Source organism: Meriones unguiculatus, chromosome 6 (assembly GCF_030254825.1).
Source record: "Meriones unguiculatus strain TT.TT164.6M chromosome 6, Bangor_MerUng_6.1, whole genome shotgun sequence".
Lineage (NCBI taxonomy): Eukaryota > Metazoa > Chordata > Mammalia > Rodentia > Muridae > Meriones > Meriones unguiculatus.
In genome coordinates, this window is record NC_083354.1 from 69,809,099 (window position 1) to 69,831,334 (window position 22,236).

The window sequence follows — 22,236 nt, forward strand, 5'->3', positions numbered from 1 at the left end:
AACATGGTTGAGCAAATGTCCTTTTTGTGTACTTGAGCCTCTTTTGGATATATGCCCAGTAGTGGTATGGCTGGATCTTGAGGAAGCGCTATTCCTAGTTGTCTGAGAAAGCGCCAGATTGATTTCCAGAGTGGTTGTACAAGTTTACATTCCCACCAGCAGTGCAGGAGGGTTCCCCTTTCTCCACAACCTCTCCAGCATGTGTTGTCACTTGAGTTTTTGATCTTGGCCATTCTCATGGGTGTAAAGTGAAATCTCAGGGTTGTTTTGATTTGCATTTCCCTAATGGCTAGTGAGGTTGAGCATTTCTTTAAGTGCTTCTCTGCCATTCGGTATTATTCCTCTACAGAGAATTCTCTGTTTAGCTCTGTTCCCCATTTTTTAAGTGGATTACTTGGTTTGCTGCTTTTCAGCTTCTTTAGTTCTTTATATATACTGGATATGAGTCCTCTGTCAGATAAAGGGTTGGTGAAGATTCTTTCCCATTCTGTAGGGGGTCGCTTTGTTTTGATGACGGTGTCCTTTGCTTTACAGAAGCTTTTCAGTTTCATGAGGTCCCATTTATTGATTGTTGCTCTTAGAGCCTGTGCTGTTGGTGTTCTGTTCAGGAAGTTTTCCCCTGTACCAATGAGTTCTAGGGTATTTCCCACTTTTTTTTTCAAGCCGATTTAATGTGTCTGGTTTTATGTTGAGGTCTTTGATCCACTTGGACTTCAGTTTTGTGCAGGGTGATAAGTATGGATCTATTTTCATTTTTCTCCATGTAGACATCCAGTTAGACCAGCACCATTTGTTGAAGATGCTATCTTTTTTCCATTGTATGGTTTTGTGTCTTTGTCAAAGATCAGGTGTCCATAAGTGTGTGGGTTTATTTCTGGGTCCTCTGTTCGGTTCCATTGATCCACCATTTTGTTTCTATGCCAGTACCATGCAGTTTTTAAAACTGTTGCTCTATAGTACAACTTAAGATCAGGGATGGAGATACCTCCAGAAGATCTTTTATTGTAGAGAATTGTTTTAGCAATTCTGGGTTTCTTGTTATTCCATATGAAGTTGAGAATTTTTCTTTCCAGGTCTGTAAAGAATTGTGTTGGTAATCTGATGGGCATTGCATTGAATCTGTAGATTGCTTTTGGTAAGATGGCCATTTTTACTATGTTAATCTTGCCAAGCCATGAGCATGGGAGATCTTTCCATCTTCTCATATCTTCTTCTAATTCTTTCTTCAGAGATTTGAAATTTTTTTCATACAAGTTTTTGACTTCCTTGGTTAGGGTTACTCCGAGGTACCTTATGTCATTTGTGGCTATTGTGAAGGGTGTTGTTTCCCTAATTTCTTTCTCAGCCCCTTTGTCTTTTGTATACAGGAGGGCTACTGATTTTTTTGAGTTAATTTTGTATCCGGCCACTTTGCTGAAGGTGTTTATCAGCTGTAGGAGTTCCCTGGTAGAGTTTTTGGGGTCACTCACGTATACTATCATATCATCTGCAAATAGTGATAATTTGACTTCTTCCTTTCCAATTTGTATCCCCTTGATCTCCTTCAACTGTCTTATTGCTCTAGCAAGGACTTCCAGCACTATGTTGAAGAGATATGGAGAGAGTGGGCAGCCTTGTCTTGTCCCTGATTTCAGTGGGATTGCTTTAAGTTTCTCTTCATTCAGTTTGATGTTGGCTATAGGCTTGCTGTATATCGCCTTTACTATGTTTAGATATGTGCCTTGTATCCCTGATCTCTCCAATACTTTGAACATGAATGGATATTGGATTTTGTCAAATGCTTTTTCAGCATCTAGGGAGATTATCATGTGGTTTTTTTCTTTCAGTTTGTTAATATGGTGGATCACATTGATGGATTTCCATATATTGAACCACCCCTGCATACCTGGGATGAAGCTTACTTGGTCATAGTGGATAATATCTTTGATGTGTTCTTGGATTCGGTTTGCAAGTATTTTATTAAGTATTTTTGCATCAAGGTTCATAAGGGAGATTGGCCAGAAATTCTCTTTCTTTGTTGAGTCTTTGTGAGGTTTAGGTACCAAGGTGACTGTGGCTTCATAGAATGAATTTAGTAATATTCCTTCTGTTTCTATTTTGTGGAATAGTTTGAAGAGAATTGGTGTTAGCTCTTCTTTGAAGGTCTGGTAGAATTCTGCGCTGAAGCCATCTGGTCCTGGGCTTTTTTTGGATGGGAGACTTTTGATGACTTCTTCTATTTATTTGGGGGATATAGGACTATTTAGTTGATTTACCTGGTCCTGATTCAGCTTTGGTAAGTCAAATCGATTAAGAAAATTGTCCATTTCATTTAGATTTTCAAATTTTGTGGCATATAGACTTTTGAAGTAAGTCCTAATGATTATTTGGATTTCCTCAGTGTCTGTAGTTATATCCCCCTTTTCATTTCTGATTTTGTTGATTTGGGTGGTGTCTCTCTGCCTTTTAGTTAGCCTGGCTAAGGGTTTGTTGATCTTGTTGATTTTCTCAAAGAACCAGCTCTTGGTTTCATTGATTCTTTGTTTTATTTGTTTCCAATTGATTGATTTCAGCCCTGAGTTTGATTATTTCCAGCCGTCTACTCCTTCTTGGTGTGTCTGCTTCTTCTTTTTCTAGGGTTTTTAAGTGAGCCATTAGGGTGCTTGAATGAGCTGTCTGGAATTTCTTCTTGAAGGCACTTAGTGCTATGAACTTTCCTCTTAGCACTGCTTTCATTGTGTCCCACAAGTTCGGGTATGTTGTGTCTTCATTTTCATTGATTTCTAGAAAGACTTTAATTTCTTTCTTTATTTCTTCCCTGACCCAGCTGTCATTTAGTAACAAGTTGTTCAGTTTCTTGTGTGTGTAGGCTTTTTGTTATTTCTGTTGTTGTTGAGGTCCAGCTTTATTCCATAGTGATCAGACAAGATACATGGGATTATTTCAATCTTCTTGTATCTGTTGAGGCTTGCTTTGTGACCCACTATATGGTCTATTTTGGAGAAGGTTCCATGAGGTGCTGAGAAGAAGGTAAATTCTTTTGTGTTTGGGTGTAAAGTTCTGTAAATGTCTGTTAGGTCCATTTGATTCATGACCTCTGTCAGAGACAATGTTTCTTTGTTTAATTTCTGTTTTGTTGACCTGTCCTTTGTTGAGAGTAGTGTGTTGAAGTCTCCCACTATTAATGTGTGGGGATCTATATGTGCTTTAAATTTTATCAATGTTTCTTTCACAAATGTGGGTGCCCTTGTATTTGGGGCATAGATGTTCAGGATTGTGATGTCTTCCTGGTGGAATTTTCCCTTGATGAGTATGAAGTGTCCTTCCCCATCTCTTTTTATTAATTTTGGTTGAAAGTCTATTTTATCAGATATTAGAATGGCTACTCCTGCTTGCTTCTTGGGTCCGTTTGCTTGGAAAGTCGTCTTCCAACCCTTTACCCTCAGGTAATGTCTATCTTTGTGTCTTAGGTGTGTTTCTTGTATGCAACAGATTGCTGGGTTTTGTTTACGTATCCATTCTGTTAATCTGTGTCTTTTTATTGGAGAGTTGAGTCCATTGATGTTGAGAGAGATTAATGACCAGTGGCTGTTAGATCTCTTTATTTTGATGTTGGCTGTGGTCATCAGGTTGTGTGCTTGGTTGCTTTTTGTTTTACTGAAGTGAGGTTATTTATTTCCTGTGTTTTCTTGAATGTAGCTAGCTTTCTTGGGTTGTATTTTCCCTTCCAGTGTCTTCTGTAATGCTGGATTTATTTGTAGGTATTGTTGAAATTTGTTTTTGTCATTGAATATCTTGTTTTCTCCATCTATGAGGACTGAGAGTTTTGCGGGGTATAGTAGCCTGGGCTGACATCTGTGTTCTCTTAGGGTCTGCATGATATCCGTCCAGGCCCTTCTGGCTTTCATAGTCTCTGTTGAAAAGTCAGGTGTGATTCTAATGGGTTTGCCATTATATGTTACTTGGCCTTTTTCCCTTGCAGCTTTTAGTATTTTTTCTTTGTTCTGTATACTTACTGTTTTGATTATTATGTGGCGGGAGGATTTTCTTTTCTGGTCAAATTTGTTGGGTGTTCTGTAGGCCTCATGTATTCTAATTGGCCTCTCCTTTAGCTTGGGGAAATTTTCTTCAATGATTTTGTTGAAAATATTTTCTGGGCCTTGGAGAAGGGAGTCTTCTTTTTCCTCTATACCTATTATTCTTAGGTTTTGTCTTTTCATGTTTTCTTGCATTTCTTGGATGGTCTGTGTCAGGAATTTTTCGGATTTAACATTTTCTTTGACAGATACATCGATTTCTTCCATTGTATCTTCTACACCTGAGATTCTTTCTTCCATCTCTTGTAGTCTGTTGGTTATGCTTACCTCTGTAGTTCCTGTTTTCTTCCCTAGATTCTTCCTTTCCATTATTTCTTCCATTTGTATTTTCTTTAATTTTTCCAATTCTACCTTCAGGTCTTGAGTTGTTTTGTTTACTTCCTTCACCTGTCTGATTGTACTTTCCTGTTTTTCTTTTAGTTCCTTCAACTCTGTTTCTTTCATTTCATTCAGTGTTTTAAGCATTTCCTTTCTAAAGGCCATAAACTGTTTGGCTGCAGCTTCCTCTATTTCTTTGCGGATGGCAATATTCTGTTTGAGATTATCTTCCTCTATGTCTTTACGAATCTTATTTGTTTCCTCTGTTATCATCTTCATGAGCATACTTGTTAGGTCATCTTCTTGGATTTCAGTTATGGTGAGGTGTCCAGGGTTACTTGCCCCTGGGTAACTGGGTTCTGGAGATGCCATATTGCTCTGTCTTTTGTTGCTTGAGCTTTTACGCTGGCCTCTACCCATTGTGCTATCTTAGGTGTTTGGTGTTATTTTCTGGTGGTTCCTGGGGATCCTGTGGTGGAGAGAATCCCCTTTGCAGAAAGATGGTTTTTCCTGAAGGATGTCTTCTCAGCTTTTTGGGTATAGTCCCTGGATGGCTGGTGTTTTTTCAGGAGTTGCTCACCTCAGGGATATAGACCTGAGTGGTAACTGTGGTCTTTGTTAGTCGAGAGGGTTCTCCTCTCACCCAGGGAAATCCTGAGGGCAGCTGTCCTGTTTCTGGGTTTCTTGTTGTAAATTTAATGATCAGCTGCTGTGACCCAGTTGGACATCAGGCGCGCATCAACTGTTTGTGCCTGTGTCTGGAGCACAGCTGAGTGCTGGAACCTCGGCCCCACTGGTCTGCTAGACTTTTTCTAGGGAAGGATTGGGTGATTTAGGTCAGTACAGTTTCCTTCCTTCCCTGTGGATTCTCTGGAGACACGGACTCCCAGTGTCTTTTTTTGCCCTGGTGCACACTGCTCAGTGTCCACACAGCTCAGTGGCCGCAGAAACTGCCTGTGCCTGGAGCACAGCTGTGTGATGGCGGCTCAGTCTCTGCCAGCTGTCTGGTGCGCAGAAACTGCCTGTGTCTGCCTTTGCGGCCTTTGGGAACCTGGGTGCCTCCCTAAGCTGGGTGATTTTCCGGGGACCTTTTCAGGCTGGGGGTGTCGGCTGAGTGCTCTGAGATCAGACCAGCCTTTTCCCTCCCTGTGTGTTTGCACCAAACAGTGAAACTCATTCGCTGGTGCCCTGGTGCCCACAGTTCTATCTCAGGCAGCGAGTCAGGCACGCAGGCAGGCAGGGCTCAGTGCCAGAACCTGGGTCCCCGGCTCTGGCTCCGGGCTGGCTCCTGGGGTGCCCGTGGACCCCGAGTCTTTTCCAGGGGATGTCTGGGTGACCTAAGGCCGGTCCCAGTCGTTTCCTGTACCCTGGGGTTATCTCTCGACTGAAAATTCCAGTCTCTGATAGTGTGGTGCGCACGGTTCAGTCTGAGACCGTGACCAGAGACACTGGCTTGTGGCTCTGGGCTGGGGCTAGGGCTGGCGGCTGGCAGCCAAGCGTCTGGCGGAACCGGGATCTCTTCCGCGGTTTAGCCGGGTGAGTTAAAAGCTGATTGAATCCCCCATCGTGGGGTATCCTCTCACCCGGGAAACACAATGACTGTGTTTTATGGCCGAGAGTTCTGATTGCTGTTCACTGTGCTGATCCTGCTGCTGCTGCTCAGAATGAGAGTCCTCCCGGCGCCGCCATCTTGCCCCTCCTCCCGTGTGTCTGGTTTTATGTTGAGGTCTTTGATCCACTTGGACTTTAGTTTTGTGCAGGGTGATAAATATGGATCTATTTGCATTTTTCTACATGTAGCCATCCAGTTGGACCAGCACTGTTTGTTGAAGATGCTGTCTGTTTTCCATTGTCTGGTTTTTGCATCTTTGGCAAAAAATCAGGTGTCCATAAGTGTGTGGGTTTATTTCTGGGTCTTCTATTCGATTCCACTGATCCACCATCCTGTGTCTATGCCAGTACTATGCAGCTTTTATTACTGTTGCTCTGTAGCATAGCTTGAGATCAGGGATGGAGATACCTACAGAAGATCTTTTATTATAGAGGTTTGTTTTAGTGATTTTGGGTTTCTTGTTATTCCATATGAAGTTGAGAATTTTTCTTTCAAGGTCTGTAAAGGTGTTGGTAAAGACAGTTCTTTACAGACCGTATCATTCTTAAGTTTAGAGGTTATAAAAATATGCTCTAAAGAAAAGAATGTTCAGTTTGAAACTTGACGCATTGTCCAAATGAACCTCCCTTCTGAGGCTGTTTCATTAGAATGTCCTAGCTGAGAGCAGATGCTGTTTGGGAGTCTGCCACCGCCCTCCCATTCACATACAGATATGTTTAAGCTTTGAGCTTTGAGCTGATAACAGTATCTACATTCCCAAGCACATTTTAAAATATTTAAAAACATGTTTGTAAATGTTAATAATGTGATGAGTTGGCTGTCTCATTTCTTGAAATGTGTCATCACTTTTGTGGTTTAGTTTTATAATTATGTTCATTTTTAAGTTACAAAGCAGCAGATGGTAGATTAGTAGGTGCTGGACCTGTGGTGCTAATGGTAAACAAAGGCTAACATGGTTTTTTCTGCACCTGCAGATAGTAAATTATAGTTCAGGCTTCACTGATACATGGTTTCTGCCACAAGAACTTAATTCTCCTCTAGCCCCAAAGCAGCCAGAGGTGTTAAGCAGATGAGCATAACTATATTCCAGCAAAAGAGTTTCAGAAAAGTAAAGGTGGCAGGTTAGACATGCTGTGATCTCTGCTATTATTAAACAGATTGTTGGCAAAAATCAGTTTTTTAGGAAATAAGTATATTTGCTTCTTACAAAATCTATGATACTTAAATTCCATTCTTAATTTCTTACAGGTAACATATTTTGGAAAGGAACTTTTGAAGTATGTTTCTGAAGAATCCCCTGTTTCTTCAGAACCACATATCACACCTCAGCAACATCAGCCTTGCCTCCCAGGTAAAAATAGCCCAGTAACTAGTCCTTAGTTTGGGGGTATATGCACCCAAGCCTAGTGGGAAAGTACTACTTCTTTTCCCGTTAGCTGAAATTCATAACTAGTCATTTTTTTTAATAATTTCTTTTTTTTAAGATTTTATTTATTTATTTCAAATGTTCTATCTTTATGTACACCTTAATGCCAGAAGAGAGCAGTAGAAGGTATAGATGGTTGTGAGCCACCATGTGGTTGCTGGGAATTGAACTCAGGACCTCTGGAAGAGCAGTCAGAGCTCTTAACCTCTGAGCCATCTCTCCAGCCCATAACTAGTCATTATTAATTAGCCATTTGAACATAAAAATCCAGTGGTATTTAGTAAATTCACAGTGTTGTACAATACTACCTGTGTGTAGCTTCAAAATGCTGTCGTGGCCTCCAGGGAATCCTATATTCATTCAGTAGTTACTCCCCAGTCTCTACCTCCCTCAGTCTCTGGGACTTGCTTTCTCTCTGAATGGATGTGTTCTTCTCAGTGTGTCATAGAAGTGGAATAGTGCACTCTGGCCTCTTCTGTCTAGCTTTTATTCAGCACAGTGGTTCTGAGGATTATCCCTATCATGTGCTTGTACTTTGTTCCCTTTTTGTGGCTGAGTAAGACTCTATGAGTATGCCATAGTTTATTCATTCATCCTTTGAGCATGTGACCTGTTTTCACTTCCGAGATATGAGCGATATTGTTGATAAATATGCACACACATTTCGTTGTTTGAGTACCAGTCTTGGTTCGTGGAATGGAACTGGTTTATTGTATAGTGTAACTCTAGATTTTATTCTTTTTTTCTTGAAAAAATGGGGTTTATTGATTTTTAAACTGCAAATAGTCATTACAAAAAGTTTTTTTCTTTTAAATAAATTCACATAAAGAAAAAGAGAAATAGAAAGCGAAAGTGACGGTAGTGACCAGCAAGAGGAATAATCATTACATTCATCTTTCTGTGTGGGCGCCAGTTGTTTACATTTAACAATGGAAAACTCCAACCTGGAATCCAGAGCCTCAAATCTGCGAGCGGAATGTCTTGAGATGGGCAGATGGAAAAGGGCTTTCTGTTTTTCTGTTTTCCCTTATAGAAGCTATACATAAATAGTGGTTTTCTTTCTGTACTGTCACAGAACTTGTATGTACATTCTCAGTCCTACCTGTGAAAGGCCTGAGGAGGAAGAAACTCAATTTGCAATCCAACACAAAGGGGAGAATTTCTAAAATAAATAATCCAACAGTTTTTTGCATTTTTTAAATTAATTTTTCATTTTTTTAAAATAAAATAACAAAAAAGTGTAAAGGTACAAAAATGTTGTTGAAGAATAATATATTAAAACTGTGGAAAAAAAGAAAGACACATCACAAAATTTTAAGATTAATATGAAGATCATAATTCAACATAAAAGAATATATTCTATGGATTTGTCATCCCGATAAATATGAACAAAATTAACAAAAAAAGCATAGTTTAGCAATAAATACGTTTTGATAAGTTAAATAAGCTTTTTTTATATTGATGTGCAGTGACAAACTTTTTGCTCTCCAATTTCTGAAAGTCAATTTGTCAGTGGCTTCTGGCTTGAAACTCCCTCCCTCCATTTCATAGCCCACTTAACCATGCATAACAGGGTCCCATATTTGTCAGTAGATGCCTTTTTTTTTTTTTTTTTTTTTTTTGGCTTAAGCCTTAAGTGCCAAATCACAAAAGAAAAAAAAAAAAAGCAGTAACCGTTTACAGAAGCAACTTAGTGCCTTTTAATCTAACTTTGTCACTGTGACTACATTACCTCTTCAACGCCAGGGGGCACCCGTGGGCCTCCCAGAGCCTCTGCCAATGGCGTTGGGGAGGGTGACCCGCAACCAGCAGCTCCCCCAGGTGGCCACACAAGTGCACCTTCCTTTCAGTCTCCCGCATAGTTCAGCCCGTCTCCCTCAGAGAATTGTTGCTGGACTTGGCTTTTGGGGCGGGGGGGGGGGGGGGGGGACCTATTTTGACATTCAAAACCTTTTTCTTCCCGGCCTGAACCCCTGTTCACTAATCTTGCCTGGGTTTGTATAGGTCTTCAGGGAGAAAGCAACAAGTTGGACGAAGGTTTTGACGTTAAATGGGACTTTGTGATTTATTTTTTTTGTTTGTTTGTTTTTTTCTTTTTTTCTTTTTTTTTAAGTGGGGAGGAAGGGGAAACTAGATAGACTATGAGAGACTTGATTTTGGTACTAAAGTTCCCCAGTTCATATGTGACGTCTTAAAAATGACAAAATGAGAGAAAAGCTAAAAAAAGATGCAAGGGGTGAGCAGTGAATGGTATTCAGTCCACATACAATATCCATGTAACACGATTTCCTGTAGAAGTAGCTTTAACGGATTTTGCTCTAGAATACCTTAGGTCTCCCTTAGAGCCCTCACGCCATGCTTTTTTCCCTGGGTTTAAACTTCATCTAACTTTCAGAAAAAGTTATTTTTTTGCTTCTAGGAAATTTTTAGATGACATTATCTTTTATAATTAATTCCTTTATCTGAATCTATTCTAAAATCACTGAGTGTGTTTTTAAATTATCACACAAAGGAAAAAGTACTTTTCCTTCCCAAATACTTACATTCACATATTTTCTGAAAACTTGTGCTAAAATGAACCTTTATTTATTGAGCTAATACTCCTTATCAAATGGAGATAATATTATCCTGAAAATACTAAAGATGCAGTCTCACAAATGAGTGTCACACCTTGACTTTGATTATGAAAGAGCAAAAACACAGTCCTGAAATCAGATATAACTAACATTATGTTGCTCTCCTCTGCTACAGTGCCCCTCCTTCTATCACAGCATCCCTCAGACCAGTTAGGGACAACCTAGGCAGAGGGGTGCTGCACAGCAGAAAATGATGTCATTGTGATGAATAAGGCCAAGAACTAAACAGGATTCCTGTTGTCCTACCTGGGACTCTCTGGAATTATCACTTTTCTGATAATAGAGCTACATAACTCAAACTGCTTCTCTTTCCTAGCTTTTTCTTAATCCATCTTAACCTCTTAGGATCCTGTCTCAAAAAATACTGTGATGGCTAGTTATATGTAAGCTTGACACAAGGTAAAGTCATCTGAGAGGATGGGGTCTCAACTGAGAAAAATACCTCTATAAAACTAGGCTGTATAGAACTCATTGGCACAGGAGACAACTTCCTGAACAGAACACCAACAGCACAGGCTCTAAGAGCAACAATCAATAAATGGGACCTCATGAAACTGAAAAGTTTCTGTAAAGCAAAGGATACCGTCATCAAAACAAAACGACTGCCTACAGATTGGGAAAGAATCTTCACTAACCCTTTATCTGACAGAGGACTAATATCCAGTATATACAAAGAACTAAAGAAGCTGAAAAGCAGCAATCCAAGTAATCCAATTAAAAAATGGGGAACAGAGCTAAACAGAGAATTCTCGACAGAGGAATATCGAATGGCAGAAAAACACTTAAAGAAATGCTCATCCTCATTAGCCATCAGGGAAATGCAAATCAAAACGACCCTGAGATATCACCTTACACCCATCAGAATGGCTAAGATGAAAAACTCAAGCGATAACACATGCTGGAGAGGTTGTGGAGAAAGGGGAACCCTCCTCCACTGCTGGTGGGAATGTAAACTGGTACAACCACTCTGGAAAGCTATCTGGCGCTTTCTAAGACAAATAGGAATAGTGCTTCCTCCAGACCCAGCTATACCACTGCTAGGTATATACCCAAAGTTTGTTCAAGTACACAAAAAGGACACTTGCTCAACCATGTTTATAGCAGCTCTATTTGTAATAGCCAGAACCTGGAAACAACCCAGATGTCCATCAACGGAGGAATGGGTACAGAAATTGTGGTATTTTTATACAATGGAATACTACTCAGCAATCAAAAAGGAGGAAATCATGAAATTTGCAGGCAAATGGTGGGATCTAGAAAAGATCATTCTGAGTGAAATATCCCAGAAGGAGAAAGACAAACATGGGATATACTCACTTATATAGACCTATAAGATATGATAAACATAATGAAATCTATACACCTAAAAAATATAATCAATTGAGCGGACATGGGGTAAGATGATCAATCCTCGTTTAGAAAGACAGATGGGATGTGCATTGAACGTATGACAGGAGTCTACTGAGCGCATCTGGAAGAGTCTAACTAGCAGTGTTTTCAAAGCAAAGACTCATGACCAAACCTTTGGCAGAGTACAGGGAATCATAAGAAAGAAGGGGAGTTAGTCTGATGGGGAAAGGATAGGAGCTCCACAAGGACCAAATATATCTGGGCACAGGGTCTTTTCTGAGACTGACATTCAACCAAGGACCATGTATGGATATAACCTAGAACCTCCACTCAGATGTAGCCTGTGGTAGCTCAGTAACCAATTGGTTTCCCAAAGTGAGGGGAACAAGGACTATTTCTAACAGGAACTCAATGACTGGCTCTTTGGTCTCCCCACCCCCGAAGGGAGGAGCAGTCCTGTTAGGCCACAGAGGAGGGCTTTGCAGCCAGTCCTGAAGATACCTGATAAAACAGGATCAGATGAATGGGGAGGAGGTCCCCCCCATCAGTGGACTTGGAAAGGGGCACGGTGGAGATGAGGGAGGGAGGGAGGGACTGGGAGGGAATGAGGGATCGGGACACGGCTGGGATACAGAGTTAATAAAATGTAACTGATAAAATAAATAAAAAAAAAAACTAGGCTGTAAAAAAAAATAAACTAGGCTGTACACAAGACTATAAGGTATTTTCATAATTAATGCTCAGTAGAGAGGGACCCAGCCCATTGTGGGTGAGGCCATCACTGGGCTGGTAGTTTAGGGATCTATTAGAAAGCAGAGTGAGAAACTCTGGAGAGCAAACCAATAAGCAGCATCTCTCTATGGCCTCTGCATCAGCTCCTGCTATCAGGTTCCAGTCCTGCTTGAGTCCCTGTCTTGACTTCCTTTGATGGAAGTGTAAGCCAGATAAACCCTTTCCTCCCCAACTTGCAATTTTGTCACGGTGTTTCAGAGCGTAGTAGAAACCCAAGCTAAGGCAAGTACCGTCATCATAGTTAGATACCTTCTTCCAGCTTTGTAAAGACAGCTTTCATAAGAACATTCTGTCATTTGGGAGAAACTTGGTCTGGGAGATTACATTCATGAACATGGGGAATTAAAGGCTTAAGGAACTAGTTCTTATAGCAACTATGGTGTTCGGTTCCAGACTATCCTAATTTGCATCTCTGTTACTGTGATGGAACAATGAGCAAAAGAAATATAGGAGAGAAAAGGGGTTTTTGTTTTGCTTGTTTGTTTGTTTGTTTGTTTGTTTGTTTTGGCTTATGGGTTATAGTCCTCTACCAGGCAAACTTATGACAAAAATCTGGAGGCAAGAACTGAAGAAGAGACCAAAGAGGAAGGCTGGCTTCTGGCTTGTGTTTCATGACTGGCTTAGCCTGCTTTCTTACACAGTCCTGGACCACATACCCTCTAAGGGGGCACAGTCCGTGGTGGGCAAAACCCTCCTACATTAATCAACAATGAAGAAAGTGCCCCACAGACATGCCTCCAAGCCAGTATGATGGAGCTAGTTCCTCAGCTGAGGTTCCCTCTTTTGAGGTGACTCTAGTTTGTGTCAAGATGACAGAGAATAGCCAGCACACTGACCATGACTACTACTGTAGTATGGAGTCAGGCCTAGTAACCATTATTTTTAAGTGTCTCATATTACAGCCTGACTGTAGATTTTGGATGAGTAGTAGTATTTCATTTCATTTCTTTCTTTTTATTTTTTAAGTATTTCATTTCTTATGCAAAAGATAATTTCATAGCGGAATTGCTATGTCAGTGTCTCCTATGATTGTGCTCACTCCTTCCTCGCTCCCCCTCTGTCTCCACCCCTCTACCCTAGCCCACATATATCTATACATCATGTTCACAGCAATTTCCAGCAAACCTTTCTCCTCCTAGTCTCTAACCTGGATATCAAAGAAGAACTTTCTTCTTTATATCCTGAAAGCCATCTGCTTCCTAAATTTGTCCCCTGTTGTATATAGTATAGACACAGTCTTACTATTAATTTCTTTCTAAAATCCTGATTTTATTTCCTCCAGATACTTTAAAAAATGTGTATGCTAATTTGGAAGCTATCGAGGTAACAGGGTGCCATCTAACTTCTTGCTACCTTGGTCTGAGCCTATAAATACACAAGCAGACCCTTGCAGACATGCTACATACACTGCTGTTGGAGTTTTATTTCAATTTTCTTGATTAGGATTCTTGTGTCCCTGTTGTATGGTCTGACAGTATAAGTTAGAAAAATATAAAGTGCTTTAACCAAAGTACAAGAGAAACTCACAAGAGTTTCTCCTTCCTTGCATATCAAAATAAGTTAGGAAAATAAAGACATAGCTTTGATACTGTTGAGAAGACCAGAGCAGCCTGTGTGGGCTTTCATGAGCCCACTCCAGATCATAAGCAATATCTGTATACCTGTGTTTCCAGTGACCAGTCTTCAGAGAGCATTTTGGGGAGAGGACGAAAGGGGGAAATTAGAAAGAGCAATTTATACTTCTTACTGCTAGAATGGCTATATTTTTTTAGATTTGAGCAAAACAATATCAAATCTAGAAAAACTTAGTAGCATTCCCTTTAATTTTAGAAGTGTTTTGCATCAGTGACTGGTATAAAAGCTAAGTAAATTGGTATTTAAGAAGCAACATCTGGAAGAGGAAAAGCTGAGACTGTTTTTCACCTTCTTTTATAAGAAGTATATAACACACTGCAAATAGAATTTCAGACCTTATGCCTATCATTTTCTGTTATAAATAATTGCTGGTTACATGGCTTTTTCTTCTGAGATTGAAGAGGTCTTTGAGTTCAAAGAGATTTTTATAGGCTCTTACTCCTTTTAATCCCCAATGTTCACCACACCACAACTTCCAATAAATACCATTGAATAATATTCACTGAATGTATGAATAAATGAATGCAAGCATGGATGTGATCCCAAGGACCCTGTTTTAAAACTAGATTTAGTTGGATGATCTTCGTAAGTAGGCTTGTCAAAATCTCAAAAACTATAATAGAATTTGAGGTAAGGAATTCAACAAATAATAACTATGATTATAGTTCGTATTACCTCTTTTAAAATATGTATTTATTGTGTATATATGTGTATGCACATATGTGCACATACATGCATGCCACAGTGAGCATGTGGTAGTCAGTGGACAACTTGCAGCAATCAGTTCACTCCACTTACCATGTGGTTCAGAGAATAAAACTCAAGTCCTCAGGTTCAGTGCCTTTACCTACTGGCCCATCTTGAAAGCCCAGTCAGCATCCCCTTTTTCAGCTAGAACTGCTGTTTCTAATTGTGAGGTCAGTAAAGGCAATGGTCGTTTCCATTGCCTCAGCCAGAAATTAGAGAATGCTCACATTCACTGTCATATTTCCTCTCTCTCTTCCTCTTTATGAGAAATCACAAAGTGTCTTCAGCTTTGCTCATCATTTTCTCCCAAACTTATAAAATTAGATGACATCTATAACATTTTATAAACAAACAGCAGCTTCCTTAATATAATTATATGTATGCATGCATACATATATGTATGTACCATATTTGACTCATGGTATTAAGAGAATCTTAAATCATGAAAATAGTATTTTAAAAGTTTGATCTGGCCATTTTAAGACTTTCTTCAAGACAGGTGTAGTGATGCACACCTACAATTCTAGCAATCAGGAGGCCAAGGCAGGACTACAAACTCAAAGCAAGCCTGGACTATACAGTGAGACCCTGTCTCAATACATACTTAGGTTTCCTATCAGTACAGTACCAGGACACTCAAAACATCAATATTAAGCTGATCGTGTTTAAGAAGAGAACACTGTCTAAGATGTTTTAGAACATCGCTGTAACACATTAATTACATATTTCATAGAGAACTGAGACCTTGTTTATCATTTAGAAACAGAATGTGCTTTTCCAGGAAAAAAAATAATAGCATGCTTTTCCAAATTATAATAAAATCGTCTTTAATCTACTGATAATGTAATTTTTAAAACGACTTGAAAAAATGGAGTTCTCTTCAGTGCTACTGTTGTGCTTCCTTTCTCTATGAAAATGCATGATAAAGCCAATACACGCACAAGTGCTTGTGTTTTATGTGGTTAAGAACCAAGCCAAAGGAAGAGAGGTACTTAATAATAATATCAAGGTTGTTTATTTCAGCTCTTATTTACAATCCTGAATTATTTTGTATTGTTTTGTCATAGTTTCACATTCATGTATCATGATTAACACTACTTTAACCTAATTCATAAATTGGAATATATATATGCATGAAGATTTGCCTTATCTACAGCCCTCCAAGAAGTCAATATATATAAATTACCATTTACTTCTTTATAATAACATTCTGGGAATCTTTTTATATTTTATCAAATGCACAAAAGCCTGAACACTTCACATTTAAAATCAAATACTCCAATCCCAATAATTTTAAGAAACTTTGGATTAGATTTTAGGACTCTGTCTGTGTGTCTCTCCCTCTCTCTTTCTCTCTCTCTCTCTCTCTCTCTCTTCCCCCTCCCTCTCTCTCTCACTCATACACACACACACACACACTAAGGCTTAAGTTGATTTTAGCTCACAAATACTTCGGGTCTCATGTGCAAAGCATCAAAGCATCACTGTAGCAGGAGCATGTGGGGAAGGGTCTGCTTTGTCACATGATGGACATGAAGCAGGGAATTCAAACATGCCAGAGAAAGATATAGCCTCAACCCCATTCCAGGATAGACCCCTGTGGCCTGCTTCCCCTAAGGCACAAATTCCTAGTCTTTCAGAAACACCATCTCCCAGAAACACCATCATTTCATGAACACATCAAGGTGTTAATATTCATTAGGTCAGAGCCCTGGTGATTTCATTCTCTCCGGAAACACTGTAACACACATTCTAGGTAACTCATATATATAATTTTTTGAAATCTTTTATTTATTTTTTAATTTTTAATTTTACTTTATTTTTATTAATAAAGTGTATTCGCTTTGTAGCCCAGCTGTAGTTACCTCCTCCATCCCCTCCCTCTTCTTCTCCTATGCTCCTTTTTATCTTGTCAAGTTCACAGTGAAGACCAAGAGTCAATCCGTCTGTTCTAATAATTGTTGATTGTTTTGTTAATAGTTTAATAGTTTAAATTATGTTTATCATTCTGAGTTATTATAGAAAAAAAATTGGTTTTTTGTCTCTGGTTCCTGGCACAGACCTCCTTACGTCCTTGGAATTTCCCAAATTATAAGAATAATAGGGCTGTCTTCATTTTGAGATGGGCTGTGGCTGGTTCCTAGATAGCTTCAAGATAAGAGCTGACCTCTAGAAACACCAAGCCTTGATTGGAAGCTTGGAACCTTGAGCTCTACCTTCTAGACTCTATGAAAGAGAAGAGCTAATATTGGGTTAGTCACTAGTAGCCAGTAATTTAATCAATTAATTATTTTAGGCCTGTGGAAAAGTAGGTACGCTATAACAGGAACATGGGGTGACTTTTTTTTTTTAAACTTCATGTGTAGCATAGCCAGGAAGCAAAAGATGGAGGAGGATATGGTCACACGGTATCCAGGGCATGTCTTCAATAGCCTACGGGCCTCCCTTAACTCAAGGCCCCACCTTTCAGAGCGTTCACCACCACCTCTCAATGCCATCCACATAAAGGCCTTTGGAAGATATCCAGAAGCCCTACTACAGCAAACATACAGGTGGTGTCAGACAGCTGGTTAGTTGATGTAAGGGAAAAATAACAAAAATCCAAATGTCAGAAGTCCTGGGAGTAAATAGAGCTCATTAGAATTAAATGCACATGTAAGTCTAATGTGGTACCTTCCGCCTAGTCCCAGAGTAATCTAAGTTCCATTTACCAGTCCTAATGGAATGTAGTGCTTGGCTTATACAAGTCCTAGAAGTCTTAAGTTTAAAATTCCACAATCGGAAAAGAACCCATGTGCAAACAGGAACATTGGGCCTGGTATATAGTTAATAAATCTAAGAGCTAGAGATGTAAAATGGGTTAAATGAAAAGAGCTGATGGATTAGTGAAGTTTCAGAAGCTGAGTTAGAACAAATCTGATGATTTTGCTTTTAATCTATTAAATGGAAACAATTAAAACATTGGGGGGAGCCAAAAATAAAAATTGCTTTCAACCTAACCAAATTAAAATACCAGCTAAAGTATTAATTCTCGTAACTAGTTAACATAAAAATTGCATATGCATGATTTTGCCTAGTTAGTGAATCTAGCAATTCAGTTAGAACATACTTACAGAATATATAACGTATGGTAATCTTACCTGAAGAAAATGTATTTTTCCCCACCCCATTCATGGACATAATAGTTCCTTAGCTACACAGTCCTTGTTGGAGAGGAGACACAACAATAAGTATTAAGTATCCACATATATGTGCTCCTATTTTTTTATAGCCTCACAGGCCAGCAACCCTGTTTAAGAATTATATTTCAGTAGAAATGAAAATTAAAAGGCAAGATGTCTCCCAACCAGGTGATTGCAGTCATGAAGCTATCAGTAAGGCAGCTTTGGTCATCATTATAAAAATATTCAACATTTGACCCAAGAAGGGATTGAATCACTTCTCGGGATCCTAACTTTTTCTTTCTCTAGTCACAAAAAAATTCTTTCAAAAACAGGATTTCTTTTTTAACCCTCCACTAATATTTTCTGATACTTTGTTCTTTGTACAAACATGTAAGATGAGACAGGGAGATTTTTCTTTTCTTTAATAATTTGTTTATAATACTACATATGCTATTGTTGCATATGAGCATAAGCAGCACCTATACAAGGCGCTTTTATTCGCCTGAATTGTCCCAGAGGCTTACTGCCTCCTGCTCCTAACCTAGGCTTAGTCTTGGAAGCTTCTAGCCTTCATACAATTGAACCTAGGCCTAGAATGTTTTCAGCCTCTGAGACTTACGCTGAATAAGCTCACCCTTTCTTGTTCTTACTGAGCTCTGGGCTGGCTGGCTCAACTCAGCTGCTTGGCTCAAACTCCTCTCCGGCTAACTTACTCAATCTGGCCTTTCTCTCGGACTCTGAATTGCTCTGCTTGGCCTCAAACTAACTCCAATAATCTTTCCTAATCTTCTGCCTCCTTATTCTCTGGCTTATTCTGTCTTCACCTGTGTCTAGCTTGTTCTCTCATTCAACCTCTCTCTGTAAACTCTCCCAGTAAAACTGCCTCTACCCTCTCATTCTCTGTGTTGCTCCCTTTACTCTCTCATGAGAGTTGGTCATGTCCTATTCTGCAAATCTTTCTCTGATTCATCACTTTTTCTGCCACTCAATCACTTTCAAAAAATGGTGCTTCCTTCTACAAACTAACTTTACCTTCATCATTTCAGATTAAAGGCCTGTAACACCACACCTGGACCTAAACTCTATTTTATCTGATACCAGGCAGACCTTGTACTTGAACTCAGATCTGCTTGCCTCTGTCTCTTGGATTAAAGGTGTGTTTGTATTCCAGCCAGATCACACAGACCTAAAAGATCTTTGGATGTGATCTCTTGCCAGAGCAGCCATGTTCTGAATCCCTGCCCCCCAACCCCAGTCCAGTCCTCCTTACCTTCATACTTCAAAGCTAGCAAGTGTCTGGCTCATTTCATATAACTAAACTTCTGAACATGATTCCACATAATCCTTTCCACAGTTAAGACTGTGATAGTTACAGAAGGAAAAAATGAGTAGCACATATTGTTGGACTTCATGAATGTCTGTGGAGCAGCAGAGATATCTCTAGAATTAGTATTTTACATGTCAATTCATACTACTGTCAACACAACAGCTTAGTTTTTCTAAGTTTTTCTTAGTTTTTATGTGACTAGGAGCATTTCCTAGTGGACCCAAGACAAGATCTTTTATAAAAGACATTGCATTTAAGCATTTACTAGTATCTGATTTCTTCCTTCCTCATCTCAAATGAATGTCAGGGCTAAAGTGAAAATAAACTCTCGTGTGGGACAGTATTCTGTTCCAAGACAGATCTTTTTATATGTGTTCTTCTCATAGTCCCCTAATCTGCCCCTTTCTCTCTTCATGGCCCTAGTCAGGGTAGTAGGAGTTAAAGTATAGACTAGATTGGTGGGAAAGCTTTTGTTAAAGCTCATGTTTAAAACATTATATTGAGTATTATAAATGAGTTAGTTATTAAATTAAGAAAAGAAAAATCTACTACCTAACTACTTTGGATTCTTTTTTTTTTTTTTGGTTTTTCAAGACAGGATTTCTCTGTGTAGCCTTGGCTGTCCTGTACTCACTTTGTAGACCAGGCTGGCCCCAAACTCATAGAGATCTGCCTGCCTCTGCCTCCCCAGGTGCTGGAATTGCAGGTGTGCTCCACCATGCCCAGCTCTTTCATTTTTTATTATTTTTTTCTTACATATTTGTACAAGGATTTAAGTATCAAAGGTGCTAGACAAATATGCAATATTATTAGAGCACAGAAACAAATTCAGAAACTAAGATACAGCCTGGGTTTTTATTGGTTACCTAGGAAAGAAAAGGGAATAAAACAGACAGGAGAAAAAGCCAGTATCTACAAGACACACCTGAGACATGGACAAAGATAAAAGCTGAAAACTCAGTAATCTGGGGCTCAGATAGGTGATTTTTCACTTTCTGTCCTCCATTAAGATCTCTCAAGCTCTTTTTTGTGATACCTCCTAGTCAGCTATATCAAGATAAAACTAAGTATCTCCTCCTCCTAGCTACTGGCTGTCAGAAACTCATTAAAGTGAACATTGAGTACAAATTTGGTACTTTCTATGAGAAGCACATGGTCATAGAAGTTGCTGTTGATGTTCTGGGTGAAGAGTAGAAGGACTGGGTTGTCTGAATCCGTGGTGAGAATGACAAACAAGGTCTTCTCATGAAGCAAGGTATCATGCCTTTCATCAGAGTATGTTCTTGTTATAGACCAAGAACTGGAGACAGGAAGCACAAGTCTGTTCATGGATGTATTGTGGATGCCAATCTGAGCATCTTCAACTTGGTTATTGTAAAAAAAAAAAAAATGGAGAGAAGGATATTACACAAGAAGGATATCCTTGTGCAAACATGTAAGACAAATAAATAAATAAATAAATAAATAAATAAATAGAATAGAATAGCATACAATAGGATAGAATACTACTGTGCTTCATAGGGCTCAAAAAAGCTAAAACAATCCAAGAGCTTTTCACTGAAGAAGATAGTACCTACCAATATATTGTAAGAAAGCCTTTATACAAAGAAGGTAAGAAGCGCAGGGTCAAAACATCTGCTACTTCACTGTCCTGCAACTGCAACGCCAACATACTGCTCTGAACAAACACTACACTAAGAAAAACATGGAGGCGGCTGCAGAAGAAACTAAACTCTTGACCAAGATGATAAAGTAAGCCTGGAATAGATTAGCAAGAGACATGGGCTGTCCTCACTGAGTGCTTCTACTTAGTCTGAATCCGGTCAAAAGGAAGCCATTAAGAGTAAAAAAAATAAATAAATGATAATCAGATCTTGAAAAATAAAATTTTAAAAAAATCTCTCCAGATATATTTTTAGTCCTATAGCAGCTTGCCTGCAGGAGCCCCTCCTCCCACCCTACTTCCATTCCCTGGGGACTCTGATGCAGACCCAGCTTAGCACTTTGTCAAAGGCCCTCTTAGCTTTGTCTTTTAACCCATCACTATTCCTTTGTGTCAGGAACTAGTCCTCAGAAACACATTCTACCAGGGACCTTAATGGCCACACTAGGACGGGATTCAAGTGATTTTCATTATCCTTCCTGTCATCTATTGCACTCTTTCCAGATTTACTCTTTGTCCTGTAGCAGCTTGCTTGCAGGAGCCTCTCCTCTCACCCTCCTGCATCCCTGGGTACTACAACCTCTTGATACAGACTCTAGTCTCCATAGCTCTTTCTAGGGCCCCCTCTCAGCCTTTCTTCCAAAGCTGCTCCCATGTATTTCTACTACTTACTGACCTGACCAAAGACCCAGTAGCTAATCATGCTTCCCTAGGATCCATAGAGGGCAATAACAATCAATGAACAGAACACACATCCAGCAAAGGTAAAACTAGGTGTCAGTACCAAAAAATAGCTTAACCATCACAACCCCAGGTACCTAGATCCCAGCACAAAAACACAACCATGAACAGCCAAGATAATACGAGTCTTCCAGAAGGATGTAACCCAATTGGCCCAGAAAAAAAAAATGCAAATTAGCTGAAGCACAACACAAGCACTCTAAAATAGCAATTATAAGTATGTTGAGAACCTCAAGGAGGACATGAATAAATCCTTCATAAAGTTTGGGGGGAAGAGGGGCAGGAAACAGTTGAATGAAATAATGAAAACAATTCAAGACATGAAAGTAGAATTTAACAAATAAGTAGAACCACTAAAGAAAACCAAACTGAAATCAAACTGGAAATGAGAGATTTAGGATGTAAACAGATTACAAGATATGAATGTGAGAATCTTGGGTATTGAAGGCAATGTAGAAGAAATGGATAGCTCAGACAAAGAAAATAAAAAGATCTTTCTAAAAAGATCTAGAAATATACACAAAATATACAGAACTGTGGGGCACTGTGAAAAAACTAAATCTAGCAATAACGGATAGAGGAAGGAAGAAAAAAAACCCAGGTAAAAGACACAGAAAATATTTTTTAAACGAAGTCATTGAAGAAAATTTCTCCAATCTGAAAAAGGGAATGCCTATCAAGGTACACCAAATTCCCTCACTCAGCCAAAGATAAATAATAAATAAATAGCCCAGGGCCAAATAGATTCA

General features: G+C 39.3%; 1 protein-coding gene across 1 annotated transcript in view; it reads left to right on the plus strand.

The window, feature by feature from the left end:
- Positions 1 to 22,236, plus strand: part of Ankrd31 (ankyrin repeat domain 31) — a 151,295-nt gene that overhangs the window by 120,449 nt on the left and 8,610 nt on the right. The window contains 1 exon segment of the mRNA XM_060386149.1: positions 7,255 to 7,357. Coding sequence (XP_060242132.1) covers positions 7,255 to 7,357 — 103 coding nt within the window.